Source organism: Mesoplodon bidens (genome assembly GCF_964165515.1).
Source record: "Mesoplodon bidens genome assembly, chromosome: 2".
NCBI lineage: Eukaryota > Metazoa > Chordata > Mammalia > Artiodactyla > Ziphiidae > Mesoplodon > Mesoplodon bidens.
This window is the reverse complement of record NC_138177.1, coordinates 9,077,327-9,096,064: the sequence shown is the minus strand read 5'-3', so window position 1 is coordinate 9,096,064 and position 18,738 is coordinate 9,077,327. Positions and strand designations below refer to the sequence as shown.

At 38.0% G+C, this 18,738-nt stretch overlaps 2 protein-coding genes across 2 annotated transcripts in view; one reads left to right on the top strand and one right to left on the bottom strand.

Annotated features, from left to right (window-relative positions):
- Nucleotides 1-18,738, top strand: part of CDC73 (cell division cycle 73) — a 92,506-nt gene that overhangs the window by 28,147 nt on the left and 45,621 nt on the right. The window lies entirely within an intron of this gene.
- On the bottom strand, nt 17,055-18,377 carry B3GALT2 (beta-1,3-galactosyltransferase 2; the record flags this gene model as incomplete). The annotated part of the gene is made up of 1 exon (XM_081226119.1): nt 17,055-18,377. Exon 1 carries the CDS (start codon nt 18,321-18,323, stop codon nt 17,055-17,057), a length of 1,269 nt encoding a protein of 422 aa, XP_081082245.1. The 5' UTR covers nt 18,324-18,377.

Here is an 18,738-nt window from a genome sequence, read left to right as displayed (position 1 = left end):
GTAGCCTCAGGCCTCGCCACTCTGGTCTTTTCTGTCGCCTTCTTCACTTATTTACACCACCTTCTTAGGCCCTATTGGCCTTTCAGTATGAAATCCCTCTCTAAATAAAGGCAGTGCTAGCTTGTTAAAGAGAAGTCAGTCAGCTGGAAACACAAATTTAAGGCTTTGAAGTCAGTCCTGGCTTTGAATCTCAGCTCTTCCACTCATTCCACCACTAATGAAGTTGAGAACGTTATGTAACCTTTCTATCAGTGGTCTTGTTTTTATTTTGTAATAAAGATATTAGAATTTACATTACAGTATTATTGATGAGTGAAACAGGCACTGTGTAAAGTGCTCAACACAAAAAGGACTCAACAGATAAATGATGGCTACTTTTATTATGAATTTATAATTTTATGTATAATCTCAGCTTGTCATATGTGTAAATGTAGGCAACTGTAGCTTCAGTGATGAACTTAATATTACATGTTTAATGATACAATTTTCATTCAAAGCTATGAAGACTAGTTTACTTAAACATTATGAGAACCCTTTTCTTCTCCAGTAACTGGGATATTTTTACTCTAGCTGTGTGTGTTTATCTTACGGTAAAGTTCTTTATCCTTGGAGAGAAAATTGCTACAAAGACATTATCGTTTTAAGTGTGTGACAGCTTAGCTGGTTAGGCTTTTCCATTTACCTGTTAGGGCTCATATATAGGAAGAAACGTCATTTACTTAGATTTAAATTATTTACTTTGATCCAAAAAGTATGTAAGTGTTGAGATTTTAATATATGGTCACAATTATAAGTAGGAATATTACTTCTATAATTTATAATTTGCTGCATTCTGCATTTAGATTGGCATATTATTTTGCTCGAGAATATTATATTACACTTGAAATAATTTTCAGAACTTGTTGCCTCTTTTGCTGTTTCAGGGAACTGGGGTGGTTCTGTCCTATGTCAGCCTGAACAACGTAAAGGTGTACCCCCTAAACAAACCAAACATTGTGTGTTTTCTGTCAGTAACTCGTTATATGTCTTAAACTTTTGAAAGTCAACTTTATACTTTTACTGTCTGTTACATGAAGTAATACTTAACTGTTAACATATTAGTATTTTGTGCATAGTTTATTTTTTATTATATTTGCATTTTCATAGACTTTTCTAAGATTTCATCCCTAAACTGGACAATATTGTTTTCTCTGTACTCAAAACTTCCCTTCTATCCCTGTTATCGTAGTTTTCCCCAAGTGATTTTTCCAGATTTTTGGGTTAAAAAATTTTTTTTTATAATGTTGTGCTCGTTGTAGATTTGGCGCATACCTCCATATAAGGGAGACAGAAGAAGAGAGTCTTCTGCAATATTATGATTTCTTTGCCTGTTTGTTGCAGCAAATTAGGCATCGGTTTTCTCTTCTGAAAAGTGGTATTATAATAACTTCCTCTGAGGTCTTCAGGGTTTGAAATGTGCACAGGTGTACCTAGTTTAGCATTGTTCTTTCAGTGGTGTTTGTAGCACTGAATTAATTTTAATTATGAACTTTTTACACCGAATAATACAGAGCCCCTGTCCACCCACGCTTTTTAAAATTAGTTGGGTGGATAAGTGGGGGGAGAGATAAATTGGGAGATTGGAATTGACATGTACGCATTACTATATATAAAATAGATAACTAATAAGAACCTGCTGTATAGCACAGGGAACTCTACTCAATACTCTGTAATGGGCTTTATGGGAAAAGAATCTTAAAAAAAAAAAAAAGAGTAGATATATGTATAGGTATAACTGGTTCACTTTGCTGTACACCTGAAACTAACACAACATTGTAAATCAATTAGACTCCAATAAAAATTTTTAAAAATTAATTAGAAAATAAAAAACAATTGTGTGGTAGTATGTAGAGTGAACACTTATTTGGATGGGTATTAATCTCCTTACATTGATACCTTCTTAAAGGTATTAAAATCTCATTTTACATTAATATTTTGTCAGCATATGATCAGCATTTTGATTCTGATATACTTAGAAAAAATGAATAATAGCACAGATCATGTTAATAATTGTCAGGGAATTTTAATGCCTATAAAGTAAAAGTTATTTTTATAATACTGCTTTTTTATACTGTTGCTTTCAGTTTATGTATCTTGTTGAGATTTATTGAAAATCCGTTGCACAATGGATGGTGCTTTTGGTGTAAGCCTATACAGTTAAACTCCATTAATTTAGCTTTGCATTTCATTAAAGAGTAATTATCAGTTTATCCAAAATGCCTTAAAATTTTAATAACGCCTGTAACATATGTTTTAAAGTTATTCTACCAGTGACCATGTATTTAATGCCATGATCATACAATTTCTGAGACTTATTTTGAAAGAAGCATAGACAAAGTTATTCTTGACACGTATGTTAGAAGTAATTTAGAAAACCATTATATAATTTTTAATAATAATGTTCACATCACTTTGTTTCAAAGTGGTTTAATATTGGTTATTGTGAGAACAGGAGAAAACAGAAGCCAGTTTGGAAATATAATGGTATTTTGTTAATATGATAAAAATTTATACTATGAAATTTCAGCTTGATTATGTAAATTCTTTTCACTGTAGTTCCATATGAAATGCTGCAGTTATATACATGACTCAGATGTGCACAAAAGCAAACTTTAATTTTCATTAAATTTAATATTCTCTCTTGGACATACTACATATAGTCTTTTATTCTAATTTCTGTTTACCTTCATCACTACAGCTTTACTCAGTTTTAACAAAATTAGTATCAGTATTGAACATATTTCATCACTTTTAAATTCTAACTTCTCAGTGTATTTTTAGACTAACCACTGCTGTTCTTTAACTTAGACATGATTTTATTTTATATATTTTTCTTCATTAATTTGAGGAAAAAAGATTAATATTTAATATCATGACATGATTTGAATCAGTTCATTCATAATAAAAAAACAGTATATTAACTACATACTGTAATTGGGTATTTAGATATTTTCTTGTTGGGTACTTTTCTTTTGGCTGTTGTTGGCTGAGTTTTAGTTTGCTCTATCAATTTCTAGGTCTTCATAAATTGATTTAAATCTTCCATGAATTTCTAATCTTTTGTATAAATCCCACATTCAGATTTTATTTTCTTAGTGTCTTAGTGCTTTTCTCTTATACTCATTGGATTGTCTAGTTAGTGCATCCCTTCCCCTCCCCTCTGTCCCACACCCTGCCAACCTCATCTGATCTTTAATTCTAAGTTTTGGTATCTTTTCCAGGTCTTTTTCTTGATGGATGTTTCTTTTAGTGTTGTTCTTCTTGTCTTTCCTGCTTCTCATGTTCCTCTGTGAGTGACCGTTCCCACATTTATTTTAAATATCTGTTTTTTAAAGACTCTTAGTTGCTTCTTGTCCAGACAGATCTTACTGTTTAGAACTAAGGTTTTTTTTGAAATTTCAGAATGGTGCTTTACTGTGAATAAGTTGAAGACATACTCATTTGAAATGCTAAGGAACTAAAGCTTTTAAGATTTTTAATTTTGTTTTAATTGGAGACAAAAGTCATACCATAGAACTCAGGTAATTGTCTCGTTGTTGACGTCATATTTTATGTTGTCATTGAAAAAGCATTTGTTCCTTAACATTTATGTTTGTGCAGAAGTATATAAGATCAAACACAAAATTATTTTGAAATCAAGTCAATTTAACATTTTTACAAATTACCATTTAAGTCAGAGTTGATTCGGTATTTTATTGTCATCTACAAACAGTGAATTCTGGACACTATCAAACTAATCATTTATCTCCCCTAATTTTGATATTTTAGATAGGTGCTTCAGTCTTCTTGCAGTGTCTTTTTGTCATTTCTATCTTATATGTGTGTTGCCATAAACATCCTGAAATTCAGTTCCTTATGTATGTGTATGTGTATATATATATATATATATATATATATATATATGTTTTTTTTTTTTTTTTTTTTTTTGTGGTACGCGGGCCTCTCACCATTGTGGCCTCTCCCGTTGCGGAGCACAGGCTCTGGACGCGCAGGCTCAGCGGCCACGGGTCATGGGCCCAGCCGCTCTGCGGCACGTGGGATCCTCCCGGACCGGGGCACGAACCCGCGTCCCCTGCATCGGCAGGCGGACTCCCAACCACTGCTCCACCAGGGAAGCCCTTCTTATATATTTTAATATACCAAGTTTGAGAATTAAAATTAAGCAGGCTCTTTGACCTTTCAGAAGAATTTTAACTTCTATTATATAGGCTTTTAGTTTTCTTTATAAGCGCCACCCCCCCAAAAAAAATTCAGCTTCTGATATGATTGGACTATTACAATTTATTTTAAAAGGCTGTACAGAACACTTCATAGTGTCCTTAGGAATTGTTTGCTTTTAACATGGAGAGCTACGTTATAATAACCAACCATTCTGATAGTATATTTATGGATACATTATAATTCATGAATAGCTTTAGTACATATTATGATATCCTCCCCTCCCCCCATCCCAAAGTTACTTTAACAGGAAAAATAAATGTTAAAAGCTTAACTATTTAAATTGTTTGGGGGAACATTCTTTCTTTATCTGGATTAAATGTAATAGATATAATTGATTTAATACCATCTAATAAGGTAATAGATGCCAATTTTGGGGAGACCTGTGATACACATTTGATTTATTTCTAAACTTCCTGAGTCATTATTAGTATTTTTGAAAAGTTTGTATAGTTTTTTTTTTTTTTAAGCTTTAAACGTCAGTGTAAAGGTCACAGGTTAGTAGATTTTACAAAAATATGCTTCAGTATGGCACACTGGTAGTACTACACTTATATTTTACATTGGAACCCTCTTGTAGGTCACTGAACACCAATCCCTAGACATACAGTCTGGTTCTAAGTACCTGAAGAATTTTCACCACCATCTAGTGATGTAACAGATGAAAGCTGGTGTTGAGCACCTGTGCAGAACATTATTCTCCCCTGCAAAGATCAGCTGTGTGGATCCCAAGTTGCCTAATAGGGTGGCATTTCCTTAGTAGTTTGCCAGGGCCCAGAGAAAGGCTGAGAAACTGGGTAATATTAATATACCAGGAGAGATTGATTCATTGTTCGAGCTTATGAAACAGTAACCTTTGAAATGCTAAATGCTGATTAATTAATTTCGAGTGAGAAATGTAATTGCCAAGAGCAGTGGGCACTCAGTTCCTCTATCCAGCACATACATGTTCTCCCAGTAGAGAAGCTACTTGGAGATCAGAGATAATGATATTTGCATCTCTTCAGTAAAGGAAGATGTACTGCAAAGGCCAGGGAACCTTTAGTCTTGGTCACTGCTTAAATAGGCTTTGCCATTGTGACTTCTCTTCCTATTGGTGTGTCTGATTAATCCGTCTCCTAGTGTATATGATGTAGTTCTTTAGATGGACAGATGACTGATTCTGCTGCGTTTGACTTATTTAAAAAATGTTGGAGACATTTGCCTAGTGGCCATTGCCTGTGTACTGTAGTTAAAACTATTATTTCTATTTATCTTAGGAAATGCAGGAATATTAAATGAAAATTATTACTGATGGATTTGGATTTTAGACTGACAGCAGTGAGAAACTGTAAGATATATCTCCTAGTACTGAAGGAATTAAATTTTTATTAATAAAACTTTAGTAATCAGGAACTTTTTAAAATTTATTTATTTTATTTATTTATTGTTGGCTGTGTTGGGTCTTCATTGCTGCACACAGGCTTTCTCTAGTTGCGGCGAGCAGGGGCTACACTTCGTTGCGATGCACGGGCTTCTCATTGTGGTGGCTTCTCTTGTTGCGGAGCATGGGCTTTAGGCACATGGGCTTCAGTAGTTGTGGCTCTCAGGCTCTAGAGCACAGGCTCAATGGTTGTGGTGCACGGGCTTAGTTGCTCCGCGGCATGTGGGATCTTCCTGGACCAGGGCTCGAACCCTCGTCCCCTGCCTTGGCAGGCATATTCTCAACCACTGTGCCACCAGAGAAGCCCCCATAATCAGGAACTTTTGATTGCTTAAAGCCAAATAGAATGGACATTTGGTATTTTTTTTAAAGAAAATTTCTCTTAATGAATGAACGTAACAGTTTTTGCTAAGACATCCTCCTGGTTTGTGACGGCATTTGATATTTGGGAAACAGAGTTATAAGGCTTTTTGTCTGTCAGTCAGGCTGAGAAAACACTTCTACTAAGACAGAGGAGCAGTTGATGAGGGAGTGCTGAGTTAGATGACAGGTGAGGATAGCAGGACAGTGGAACGGGCTTGCCGAGAAGAGATTAGCAAGCCCACCTTCCTGCCGATGCAGAGCCTACCTTAAATACGCTAAGCTGGGGAGAGGTGTACAGTCCACTTCTTAATATTACACAAATGGAGAGGGCTTCTTTTTGGTTACAGTCATTTTTCTGACAACCTGGGGACCATCTTGCATGGTTCAATTGCTTAAATATGTACAGCATTCCCTCACCCACCCCGTCCAGATTTTTTAACTTTCTACCAGTCGTGAAAACGACAGCGGCCTGGCACGCATCGTTTACGTGCATTTGCAACTACCTAGCTTCCCTCTCCTTTCCCCCACCCTCTTCTTCTGAATTGTCAGGTTCTCCTGAGTATGAAAACGAAACGCAATCAGTGCTCGTTAGCTTAAGACTACAACTTATTATTTTTCCTAAACCATCACTGTTTCTAATGTCAGGGTGTGCTAGTTTGATGAAAGGCTAATTTTCTAGGCCTGGACAGTTGATATAATGGGAAATGGGTTATTTTTTCTTTGAAATAAATGCCATTAGACAGGTGGTGCATACTCACAAGATGAATAATGAATAATGTCAAAGCAAGTTTTAATGATGCCTACTGTCTTTCCTGAACGTAATGGGGGAAGAAAGAGGAAAACCCCTTAGATAGCTTGCACCCTCCTCAGGTTAGGTGGCCTGACCTAGGACATCATCAGCCCAGAGAAAGGAGCATCTTTCTCTAATTTTCTTCCAACAGACAGTGCCCCTTTGCAACTTTTTCCCCTCTAAGGGGCTCTGTTTTGCAAAGCAGTTACTGAATTCCACCCCCCATTTTTCTTAATTATGAAAAATTTCAAACATAAATATAATTAGAGAAAATAGTGTATGATTTTTTAAATCTGCCCATCACACAGATTCTATAATTATTTTTTAACCACTTTTACTTCAGCTGTTCCACAGCTCCCTTTTTTCCCGAAGTACTGTGAAGCAAAACCCAGACACTGACACTTTGTTCCTACTTACTCTGCACTTCTAAAAGACATGGACTTTTTTTTTTAATGTAGGCATTATTGCATATAACAAAATAAACATTAATTGTTGGTATCATCTAAAACCCAGTTCATTTTCCAGTTTCTTTAATTTTTCTGAAAAATCTTTTTTTGCAGTTCATTTGTTGGAAATAGGATCCAAACAAGCACCAATAGTTGCATTTAGTTGACAGGAGTCTTATATGTCTTTTATTCTAGATTAGAAGTTCGTAATACTTTTTTTTTTGGTGCCATGAACCTATTTAGTAGACTGGCGAATCCTATGATTCCTCTCTCTGAATAATGTTTTTAATGCATAAAATAAAATAACATAAGATAACAAAGAAAACCAATTGTATTGAAATAAAATTATCAAAATTTTGAGAAACATAACTTTATGACATGGTATTGTACTTCGTGTTGCTTTTACTAATGCATTACATAACAAGATCTAGGGACAAATCTAATAAATTCCAGAATTTTAAAGTATGTCCATACACAGTTTTTCACGATATCTGTAAGAGTAATGTGATATGAAAATACTTGATTTCTGTTGGTGACAAAGTCAGAACTGTTGTTAATAGCACTGTGGTTTGTTGCCTTCATTCATGAAAGAAGGAAATGTCATTTCTGTTAGAGGTTGGTGAAAATAAAATTGTGAATTTTTTCCCATCCATATTAGGGGCCCCTCTGATTTCTATCCACAGCTCTGTATTCTAGAGTTCCGCTTCACTGGCTTTTTTCTGTTTTTTTACAGACATGTCAAGTTCTTCTCAACCTCCTGGCCGTTGTCTTTGTAGTTCTTTTTTTTTTTTTTTTGCGGTATGTGGGCCTCTCACTGTTGTGGCCTCTCCCGTTGCGGAGCACAGGCTCCGGATGCGCAGGTTCAACGGCCATGGCTCACGGGCCCAGCCGCTCCGCGGCATATGGGATCTTCCCAGACCAGGGCACGAACCCGTAACCCGTGTCCCCTGCATCGGCAGGCGGACTCTCAACCACTGCGCCACCAGGGAAGCTCTGTCTTTGTAGTTCTGTTTGCCTGGATCATTCTTCCTCTTGCTCTTAATAAGACTGGCTCATCAAAATTCAGATCTCAGTTTAAAGGTTACTTTTCCAGGAAGACCTCCCACTTTTTTTTCTGCTAGTAATCTTATTTATTTGTTTACATTCATGATTTTCTTTGAATATGAAGATCCAAAGGTAGGAAACACATCTTGTTGCCCTCCACCATCTTCCCAGTGCTGAGAACAGGGTAGTGGGCACATAGGTGTTGCTTGAAAAGTATTGAATGAATGATTTTTTTAAAAATTAATTAGTTAATTTACTTTTGGCTGCGTTGGGTCTTCGTTGCTGCACGTGGGCTTTCTCTAGTTGCAGCGAAAGGGGGCTACTCTTCGTTGTGGTGCACGGGCTTCTCATTGCAGTGGCTTCTCTTGTTGCAGAGCACGGGCTCTAGGCATGCGGGCTCAGTAGTTGTGGGGCGTGGGCTCAGTAGTTGTGGTACACGGGCTTAGTTGCTCTGTGGCATGTGGGATCTTCCCGGACCAGGGCTCGAACCCATGTCCCCTGCATTGGCAGGTGGATTCTTAACCGCTGCACCACCAGGGAAGCCCCTGAATGAGTGATTCTTAAGCTCATGTTATCCGTATATTTTTAGTTACTTTCCATCCTTTCATATGCATGTAGAGGAGTAGTTAAGATTTATTATTGTTATTGATGCTTTGTAATATATAGGCCCTCAGTGCCACTTGACAGTCCTTCTATACATTTTTCAGTGGCTCTCTATTATGTTATCCTTGGCGAATCAGGTTCTCGTACAGCGTCTTCTCTCTCCTCGTGCCCTCAGTGCCCAGGCCAGGATCTTAGGCCTTGCCACTCATGCCTTCTCCCTCACTGCGAGTATCCATACGTCGTGAAGGCCTGTGGACCTCACTTGCTAACATCTCTGGAATTCTTATCTCCGGATCACTACCGTCCTTCCTGGTCCAACTATTTCTGTATCTTCCCTGGATTATGCAGTGGTCTCCTAGTTTGTGTTTTTGTATCACTCATGCGTCTCTTCATTCTGTTCTCATGTTGCAGCCAGGATGCCTCAAACACTGAAGAAGAGAGGAGCTGTTGGGCATGCACTAGCCTCAATTTTTTTTTCTATTTTTTTTCTATCTTCATTGGCTTCCTCTTAGTCTTAGGATTAAAAGCCATATTTTAATAGGTACTACAAGTCTTCATGAGGGTTTACCTGTCTCTCTTTTTACCTTTCTGGCATCAGCTCATACCAATCTTCCTCTTTATTTTTGTGCCATGGTTTACTCCAACCTCAGGGCCATTGTACCTGCTGTTCCTTCTTCTTGGAATTGTTCCCCTTTTGCCCGATTGACATCTAGTTATTTCTTAGATGTTAACAAATGTTTCTTCTGAGAAGGCTTTTCTGACCATAGGTCAGGTCAGTTCCTGTTATATGCTTGCAAAGCACTCTGTATCTTTCCTTCATGACAGATATCATAGTTGTCCTTTCCACTTGTTTGTATGAAGATCTGATACATGGCTTTCTCTGTCAAAGGAGTATTATGGCAGCAACTTAATGATTGTTTTTGTTTATCATTGTATCTACAGCTCATGTCTTAATGCCTAGGCTCTCAGTAAATATTTATCAAGTGAGTGGACTTCTGGATGTTTCTTCAATGCTAAGGAGGACTGGACTCAAGAATTTCTATTAACCTAGTGTTAGAGTTCTGGAACATAGCATGGTAAACTGGTCTGTTTGGGAAATGATGCCTAGGGGTTTCATCTGCACTGAATATCTATTGAGGAAGGTTAACACTTCTTGATCTTCTTCAGCATCATGGTCCCTGCTTAGAAATGCACTGTCATGTGAGGGACCTTCACATTTGTGGAACTGATTATATTAATTATTTCCAGAATACTTGTACTTTCTTTTTGTCAACATATATTTACTTATATGTTGCTTTATTTGCAATGTGAGTGAGCCCATATATAAGCCAGTGGTTGAGTCTTAGTTATTTTTAAGGCATCAAAATCAGTTTTTCACTATAGAGAAAAATTGATTTTGACGGCTTAAAAATAAGTTTCCTTTCAAATAAGATGAAAATGCTGCAGACAGAAAAGGTGAGGCTGTTTTATTGAGTCAAATTTCAGTTCACTGTTTCTAATCTAGGATTTTTTGTTTGTTGATTGCTTTTAAAATCAGTCTTGAGGAAGAGAGGATACGTTACGGAGTGAAGTAAAAGGCAGCAGTAAGATCAAAAGATTGGGTAGAGACATTAGCTTTAGCAAGGAAGAGAGTCATTCATGGGCCCTGCCGCTATCCAAGGACTTCAGGGATTTTGGTGTTTATCCTAAGAACATTGGGAATCTGTTGAAGCATTGGGATGATGCGAATAGTTTTGTGGTTTTGAAAGTATCATTCTGGCAGTAGTATATGGGAAGCAGATTGGGTGACTGTGAAGAAACCAGTTGCAAAAGTTTTGCTCACTTAAACTACTAGAGCAGTAAGATGAAGAAAAGTGGGTGGATTCCACTATGAATCCAGGTTTTGGGGATAGAGTGATACGGGTGATAGTAAGAGAAGGAAGTGGTGAGGTTGACTTGATATTTTCATGTGGCCACTGACTGGATATAGCCATTCACTCAGACAGGAAATGTTATTTTAAAAGTTTTAAAATTTGGAGATGAGAGAAGATAACTGGATTTAAATGTACTGTTAAATGTGTGTATTTAAAGACACTCAGACATACAAATACTTTAAATTTATGCTTATGAACTTTTACTTGGCTTTTTTGGCCCATTTATTAGCTTTCTGTTTTCATTTGTTCTCTTCCCTCCTTTACATAAATCTACCAGGAAGAAGGTTGTGGCTTTTTTTTTTTTTTTTAACCTTATCAGGAGACGAAAAGATCTCTGATAAAGGAATAGTTTTAAACAGCAGATGTGAAGGTGTGGTCAGGCTTCTCTGTTCATTCATTTCTAAGCTCAGACAGCACTTTACAGTGCAGGGGGCTCAGGCAGCTGTGCTGATGGTTACTTCCGTGTTGGTGGTTACTTGGGAGACACGTTACCTCTCCCCCATGGTGGTGTGACTGTAGAAACACAGCTCCCAAGCCTGTTTCCCTGATCCCTCTTCAGTAATAAGGTATCTATAGCAACATGCTCTCCGCTATATTATGTTATATGCACAAAAACTTTGTTGTTCTTGTGAGGCCTGGCCATGAATATGGATTATGAACAGCTCTAACATTTTCAGCCTGTTTTCTTTAACAGAAAAGTTGTTCTTGGATCCCTTTACACTCCTGACTTGTTCAGGTGGCAAAGTACACAGAGGGCATGGTCTCATAGAGCATTCTGAAGTCATCATAGAACCTAGGAACGACTTTATCACTGCAGCATTTGCTAGTGGTAGGTTTTCTGTCACTTAGGATTCTTTGGTTAAAAATTGACTCTGACTAACTGAAACCAAAAAAAACAAAAGTATCAGAATATTATAGGTGAGTTCAAAACACTAAAGAATCAAGTGGTAGAAGGGACAGGAACCGTAGCAGCTCTGGGATCTAGAGGACAAGAATCAGTGGGTAATTTCTGCAGGGTGCTGAAGTTCAAGTGAATCAGCTCCAGTCATTTTCTTTGTTTGTTGTGCATGTGTTTGTTTCCTTCAGGATTCAGATTGCAATAAGAGAGGGTCTTTGGTTGTCTTAGCTTGGCTAGTGCAAGGTAGGATGTCTTTTTTTTTTTTTTAAGATTTTTAATTTACAAACCCTTGTGTCGAGGGCTGACTTTCAATAGATCGCAGCGAGGGAGCTGCTCTGCTACGTACGAAACCCCGACCCAGAAGCAGGTCATCTACGAATGGTTTAGCACCAGGTTCCCCACGAACGTGCGGTGCGTGACCGGCGAGGGGGCGGCCGCCTTTCCGGCCGCACCCTGTGTCCCAGGACGAAGGGTTCTCCGCACCGGACCCCGGTCCCGACGCGCGGCGGGGCGCGCCGCGCCGCGCCCCGGGGGACGCGGGCGTCGGCCCGCCAGCGGGGACCAGCTATCCGAGAAGGCAGGGTGTCTTGATAGAAAGTTTTCCTAGAACTTTCTTATTTGAGGGTGGAGTAGCTCCCCAAAGGAAATCTGCCAGTATGTTAGAAAATTCTCACTGCCATCAGAATCTCATGCTAATTCTGTTTGTTATCTATATTCAAATATATGTTTTTACTAGCATTTTAGGTATGACAGTGAAGCAAACAACCCTTATTAGTTTTTTGTTGTTGTTGTTGTTGTTTTGCGGTACGCGGGCCTCTCACTGTTGTGGCCTCTCCCGTTGCGGAGCACAGGCTCCAGACGCGCAGGTTCAGCGGCCATGGCTCACGGGCCCAGCCGCTCTGCAGCATGTGGGATCCTCCTGGACCAGGGCACGAACCCGTGTCCCCTGCATCGGCAGGCGGACTCTCAACCACTGCGCCACCAGGGAAGCCCCCCTTATTAGTTTTATTGTATCAATTAGTATCTTTTAAACATTTAATTAAAAACTTATACAAGCATGAATTTAAGATTTTGCATATAATGTTATAGCTTTCTGTTACTTAACATTTATTTTTTGTGATGCCGTTGATTTATTTTCATTTTTCAACATTTAGGATACTGTCTCAAGTGAAATTCAGACTGAGAATCTATAGGCTTCAGTGGGAAGTTGAAATAATTAGATTAATAAACAGATGGAGGCAGTTGCTTTCACTCTAGTTGTCCTTTAGCTCAGACATTTGCTGGTGGAGGGAGGCGAAACACTTCTGCAAATACAGAAACGTTTTTCTTCCTTCTCTGGCAAATCAGGTCTTGAAAGTAGTAAGGTGTAGAGTTCCATCGTGCTTGGGGGAGGGCGTCTGTATGTGTGCGCTGATGGAGTACACAGCAACAGGTTCCTGGCCGAAACTTAGAATGGCCCCTGTTAGTATTTGATGCACATTACCCGTCTTCCGAGAGTCATGTTAAGCGATACACTGATACTCTGTGAGGTGTGTTAGAATGTAGGTATGGTAGAGATATTTTTTTTTTGGCTTCTTAAATCTGTGTTAATTTAATAGTCAAATTTTGTAGTTAAGCAGTAAAAACTGAAAACAAACCTGAACCAGCTGGATAAATTGGTTTTACCACCTCATCACAAAAAGTAGGCAACTAACCAGTAGAGTGAGTAAATGTGGTGCTACTTTTGTCTACTAACAATGATGAAATTATACGTCAAAAGAAGCACCTTTTAGGGCTTCCCTGGTGGCGCAGTGGTTGAGAGTCCGCCTGCCGATGCAGGGGACACGGGTTCGTGCCCTAGTCTGGGAAGATCCCATATGCCGCGGAGCGGCTGGGCCCGTGAGCCATGGCCGCTGAGCCTGCGCATCCGGAGCCTGTGCTCCGCAACGGGAGAGGCCACAACAGTGAGAGGCCCGCGTACCGCAAAAAAAAAAAAAAAAAAAAAAAAAGAAGCACCTTTTACATAATTTCTAAGTGCCACCTGCCTGTTGTTTACAGATGTGTCTCAGTGCCCAAAGGAGCAAGAGATAAGCAGTAATTCTTAGCTTTTCTGAGTTTCTGACCCCCAGACATCAGCAACTGAAAAGGAGAAGAAAAAATAACTGAGGGATCAAATTTCCTCTCCTTCTCCTTCTCTTTATTTGCACCTGACATCAGGCGTCTCTCCAGTGTGAGAAAACAGTTGTGATGCCTGGAGATCCTAGCAAAAGGTGAAGAATAAGCATGGAATAGAAGAGAGGATAGGCCGTTTTTGCTTAGCTTTTTAGACCCTCTAGCAGGAGTCATATGTGAAGTATGTAGCAGAATAGCATAATGGTTAAGAGTCTTTGCAGTGGAACCCTGCTGTTTTACTAGCTGTGTGATCTTAGGTATTTAACCTCTTGTACCAGTCTTTCTTATCTCTTAGTGTTACTTATAAGGATTATACGAGATATGTGTGTAAAGTACTTTAACACGGTACCAGGCACACAGCGTACTCTCAGTCAGTAAATAGTTCCTGCTGCTGTGTTGGTATTATTTTTATAGGGGTTTTGGTAATAGATATTAATAAGACTCCAGTTCATTTTTTGTGATCATACTGTATACTCAGAGGTGAGAAAGAAATTTTTTTTACTTGAATTAGAATTTCATCACCTATATAATCTTGATCAAAATAAACTAGTGTAAGTATTGAAAGTTTTGGTATTTTTATCTTCCACAATATCTCTTAACACTTCGAGCATAAAGATTACATGGTGGTTACTGTAATTTTTTTCTTTGACCAAATGCAAGTGCTGCCATTTAAAATTATATTTTCATGCATAGTAAAAATTACATAGTACTGGGCATGAATAAGGCACAATTAATATTTGGTGAGATGTTTAAATACTGTATTTTTAAATATCATAATATGAATTTGAAAATCATATTTTGCTGAAATCAGCTTGCACATTCAGAATGGGAGGTCAAAAATAAACTAATAGCAGAATACTTACTTTAAAATAAAGATTGTCAGCAGCACTAAAACCCTTGTTATTTGATTCAGTGCCCTTTGAGAACCTGGAGTGTCATGAGATTCCAAGTCATCTCTTTTAGACTTGAATTTTTCTGGAAGGAAAATACTATCTTTTAAAGATACTGCACTGTAATAATAATTTGTACACATAGTGTTTGGATTGTTTCTGAGTACATACCTGTGGATGCACACATGCATATACATATACTTTTTTTTTTCTTCTTTTTTTTTTTGCGGTACGCGGGCCTCTCACTGCCATGGCCTCTCCCGTTGCGGAGCACAGGCTCCGGATGCGCAGGCTCAGCGGCCATGGCTCACGGGCCCAGCCGCTCCACGGCATGTGGGATCCTCCCAGACCGGGGCACGAACCCGCATCCCCTGCATCGGCAGGCGGACTCGCAACCACTGCGCCACCAGGGAAGCCCCATATACTTTTAAAAAATAAAACTTCTGAAGTATTAATGAGAGGCTTATACTGAGGGAAGGATTCCTTTTGTCTCTCATCACACTTATCTAATTTGGTATTATCCTTTTATGTGTGACCTTTCTTTAGTAATTTTGGTATTTAGTAATTTTAGTCTTTTTATAACCATGCAGAATAAATTAAGTGAAAAACAGACCTTACCAAGAGCTGGGGGGTTATTTAGCTCAGCATTCAGAATTATTCTATGTAGAATAGAACACTTAGACAACTGAACTGAAAGTGGCAGATAAGTTGAGTATAAATAGAATTCAGCGCATTAACTGATAAGTACTGAAGCAGTCTCTGTGATTCTGAACTGTAACATGTTAGAGTTCTGTTTTGGTGGATAACTCTTCAGAATAGAATCAAGGATTAAAATGATTGTTATTAGAATTAGGATAAGTGACATCCTCACTGAGCAAGATTGATACATTTATATACTTGTTTAAAGTAAAAACACTTTTTAAAAATTAATGGGTTAGTATTTCCTGATTTTAAAATTTATAATGGAGCCATACAAAATTATTGTGAAGTATTTGGACCATAACACTCAGTAAAGGTTTTTTTGTTAAGCTTTTTTATTAAAAACTTGATAAAAGTGCATTGTATACATTGTTCATCCCAGAATCAAGTGTTCATCAAACATTTGTAGTTTTCCCCCTTCCCTCCCAAAGAAGTTTTTAATCAGTGGTGCAGAATATTTGTCATCCACCAAATTAAAAACTGCAGGTTTGTAAACTTGGCACTCAGAGAAAGAAGTAGGTGCCATAAAATGATTAAGTATTGGCATGTGTACACCTGCTGTCAGGAAATAAACTTCCCATATGTTGCAGTTTGGCAGACATGCATCTTAAAATGTATTGAATGAAACTGGCGCTGCACTCTTTATCCTTTATCTTTTTTCAACAGTGCATCCTCTTTGTGCCTGTAAGTAATCACTTTTGCTTCAGTTAGAGGAAAATGATAGATTTTTTCAGATATGCTTGAAGTTAAGTGGTGATGCTCCTTGAGAGTGCAGTAACTGGTTGATAGAGTAAATCATTGAAGTACTAGCTTGGCCCTGAACACCAACGAGGGAACAGATGTTGTATTTTGAAACATTTAATTTTTTTTTTTATAAAAACGTGAGCCTGAGACACACTGATTTTTTTTTCACATTTTGTCACATCATGTCAAAATAAATTCCTCCAGTATATGTGCGTATTGATAAAAGAAAATGAATATCTCAATTGTTTTTAAAAAGTAAATACTTAGATGAGAACTGCATTGATGAAACATCTGAACTTTATAAATATGTTTATGGAATAATTCAACTAAATCTTATTGCATGGAATATGGTTTTTAGAACCCTAGAATAGGTCAAGATTTGTCCTTTGCACAATTATAAAGTTTCCTTAAAATTGACAGTAATGTTTTATTTACATTTAATTATATATTGAAATGAAAAACTGAATCCAAAGTCTTTTGACTGTATCCATTTCTTAAATTTAAATTTATGTGGAAAACATATGCAAATACACCTTCTTGGCCCCTAATGTAAGAGTTGAACCATTGATGTAGGCACGCCTGTTATTGCATGTTAATACACAGAATCCCCTTATGTGGATTTTTAGTAGATTGTTTGGGATAACTTTTTGTTATATCGTGTTGTATTTTTAAGAATTACCTTCTTCAGAAATTAAAAAAATATTTTTGGATTCCTTTATGCAATGAGTTTTAACTAAAACTTGTCCTATGGATGTAATCAGTTTTAACTATACATGCTTTTAGCAATATTTTACAGGTTGCACGTTTTGGAAAAAAAAAAAAAGTTGTCTTTTCTAGTGGAGTTTGCGGTGGCGATACCTGCCTGCCTTTTCTTTTGCTGCGTTGGCACAAGCGTTGTGCTTATTTTGTTGTAAATGGTTCCAGTATTTTATCAGTTCACTAGGCTGGAACTGATGAGAGGTAATTAGGTGGCTGTATTTACAGCTTGAATAAGAAACTCGCCAGTGATTGAACACAAACTCATTGGGAGGGGGGACAGGATCAATTCTCAACTTGGCAAGACAGATCCCTACATATACATCTTCCAAGTGCAAACGACGGATGCTTAAAGAAACTTTAAATATCTTCTCTGCCAGATCTCCAGAAAAAACATAACCAGTCCCGGAACAGAAGACAGGATAGCGCTCACTTGGGTAGAGGTCTGGTGGCATGTACCACTTGCTGTCTTTGTTTCGGTTGGGTGCGTATCCCCTCATTAGGTAACCAGTAAAATAGTTATGTCTAGGAGGCAGGTCTGGCTTCAGTAACTTAAGTATTAAATATTCGGTGTTGACAAACATGTCACTGTCCGTTTTCATAACATATGGAATATGTGGACAGTATGTGGCAACCCAGTTCATGCCCATTAGTGTTTTAATGGTCAGATTATAGTATGTATCTAAATATTCCTGTTGAATTATATCGTGGTATTGTCTGCTTTCTTCCAGGATTGCACGTTGAAGGTAGCCATTTAACTTAATACTTACACCCAACAAAAAAATTCGTGTGATTTGGATACCAGGTGCTAGACTTTCATTGCCCCAAGTTTGCCGAATAGCTCTTCTAGCTTCTATCTGTCCAGGTTCTGCAGCTATTAGTAGTATTAAAAAAGGGCTTTTCTCCTGGCATTTTTCAGGTTCATTGATAAGGTATTTGAAATGGTAAGAATTTGGATGTCCAGTGCCTTTTTCATTGTAAATACTTCCGTTGGCACTGAGTGTATTCTCCAGCCCTGTAACTCCTTGTGGTGACAAATCTGTGTTATTGGAGTTAGTTGCTGTTTGAGGCCTCAGAGTCTGCGGGACTGTTTCTTTCCAAATGTTCCGAAGAGAGCTGTGGTTTGTCTCACTTTTTGTAGAACGAAATCCACGGAAAGTGTATGTCACAGGGTTTTCTTTGAATCCAGTTCTGCCTGGCAGCCAGTCATGATGATTGAAAAACAAAAGCATAGCAAAAAGAAACACAAGAGAAAGTACACCAATAAGATGGGTACGGAATAGAGACCTCTTGGCATTCCAGCTCATCTTTGCAAAGCAGCAGTGTCTTCTTCTCCACTGAAGCATGTTGTAAATATCCAGTAGTGGATGAGAGATGGGTGGCTGAGAATGTGTTCTTCTCCTGAATCAGTACTGTTCTTTGGTAATCATTTTCTAATGCGGTCACGTCGTCTCCCTCGCAGTCATTCTATAAAGGTGAAGCATAAACGTTTACAGAATGGAAATATCACAGAACTGCTTGAAAGAGACTAATAAAATTAGGGCACATGGAAATTTTTAAGCTGTGAAAATAGGATAACCCAGGAACAACGTTTATGATTTGTCTTCCCTTGGCAACGTAACATCCTGAGAACAGGATTGATTTCTTTAAAAATACACCTTTGGAGCACAGTGACCACTTTAAAGAGAGGTGAATGGATTGATTTTCTTCCACTTATTTCATCGTCTCAGTAGCTCTGGTCACTTGTACTTGTTGACTTAA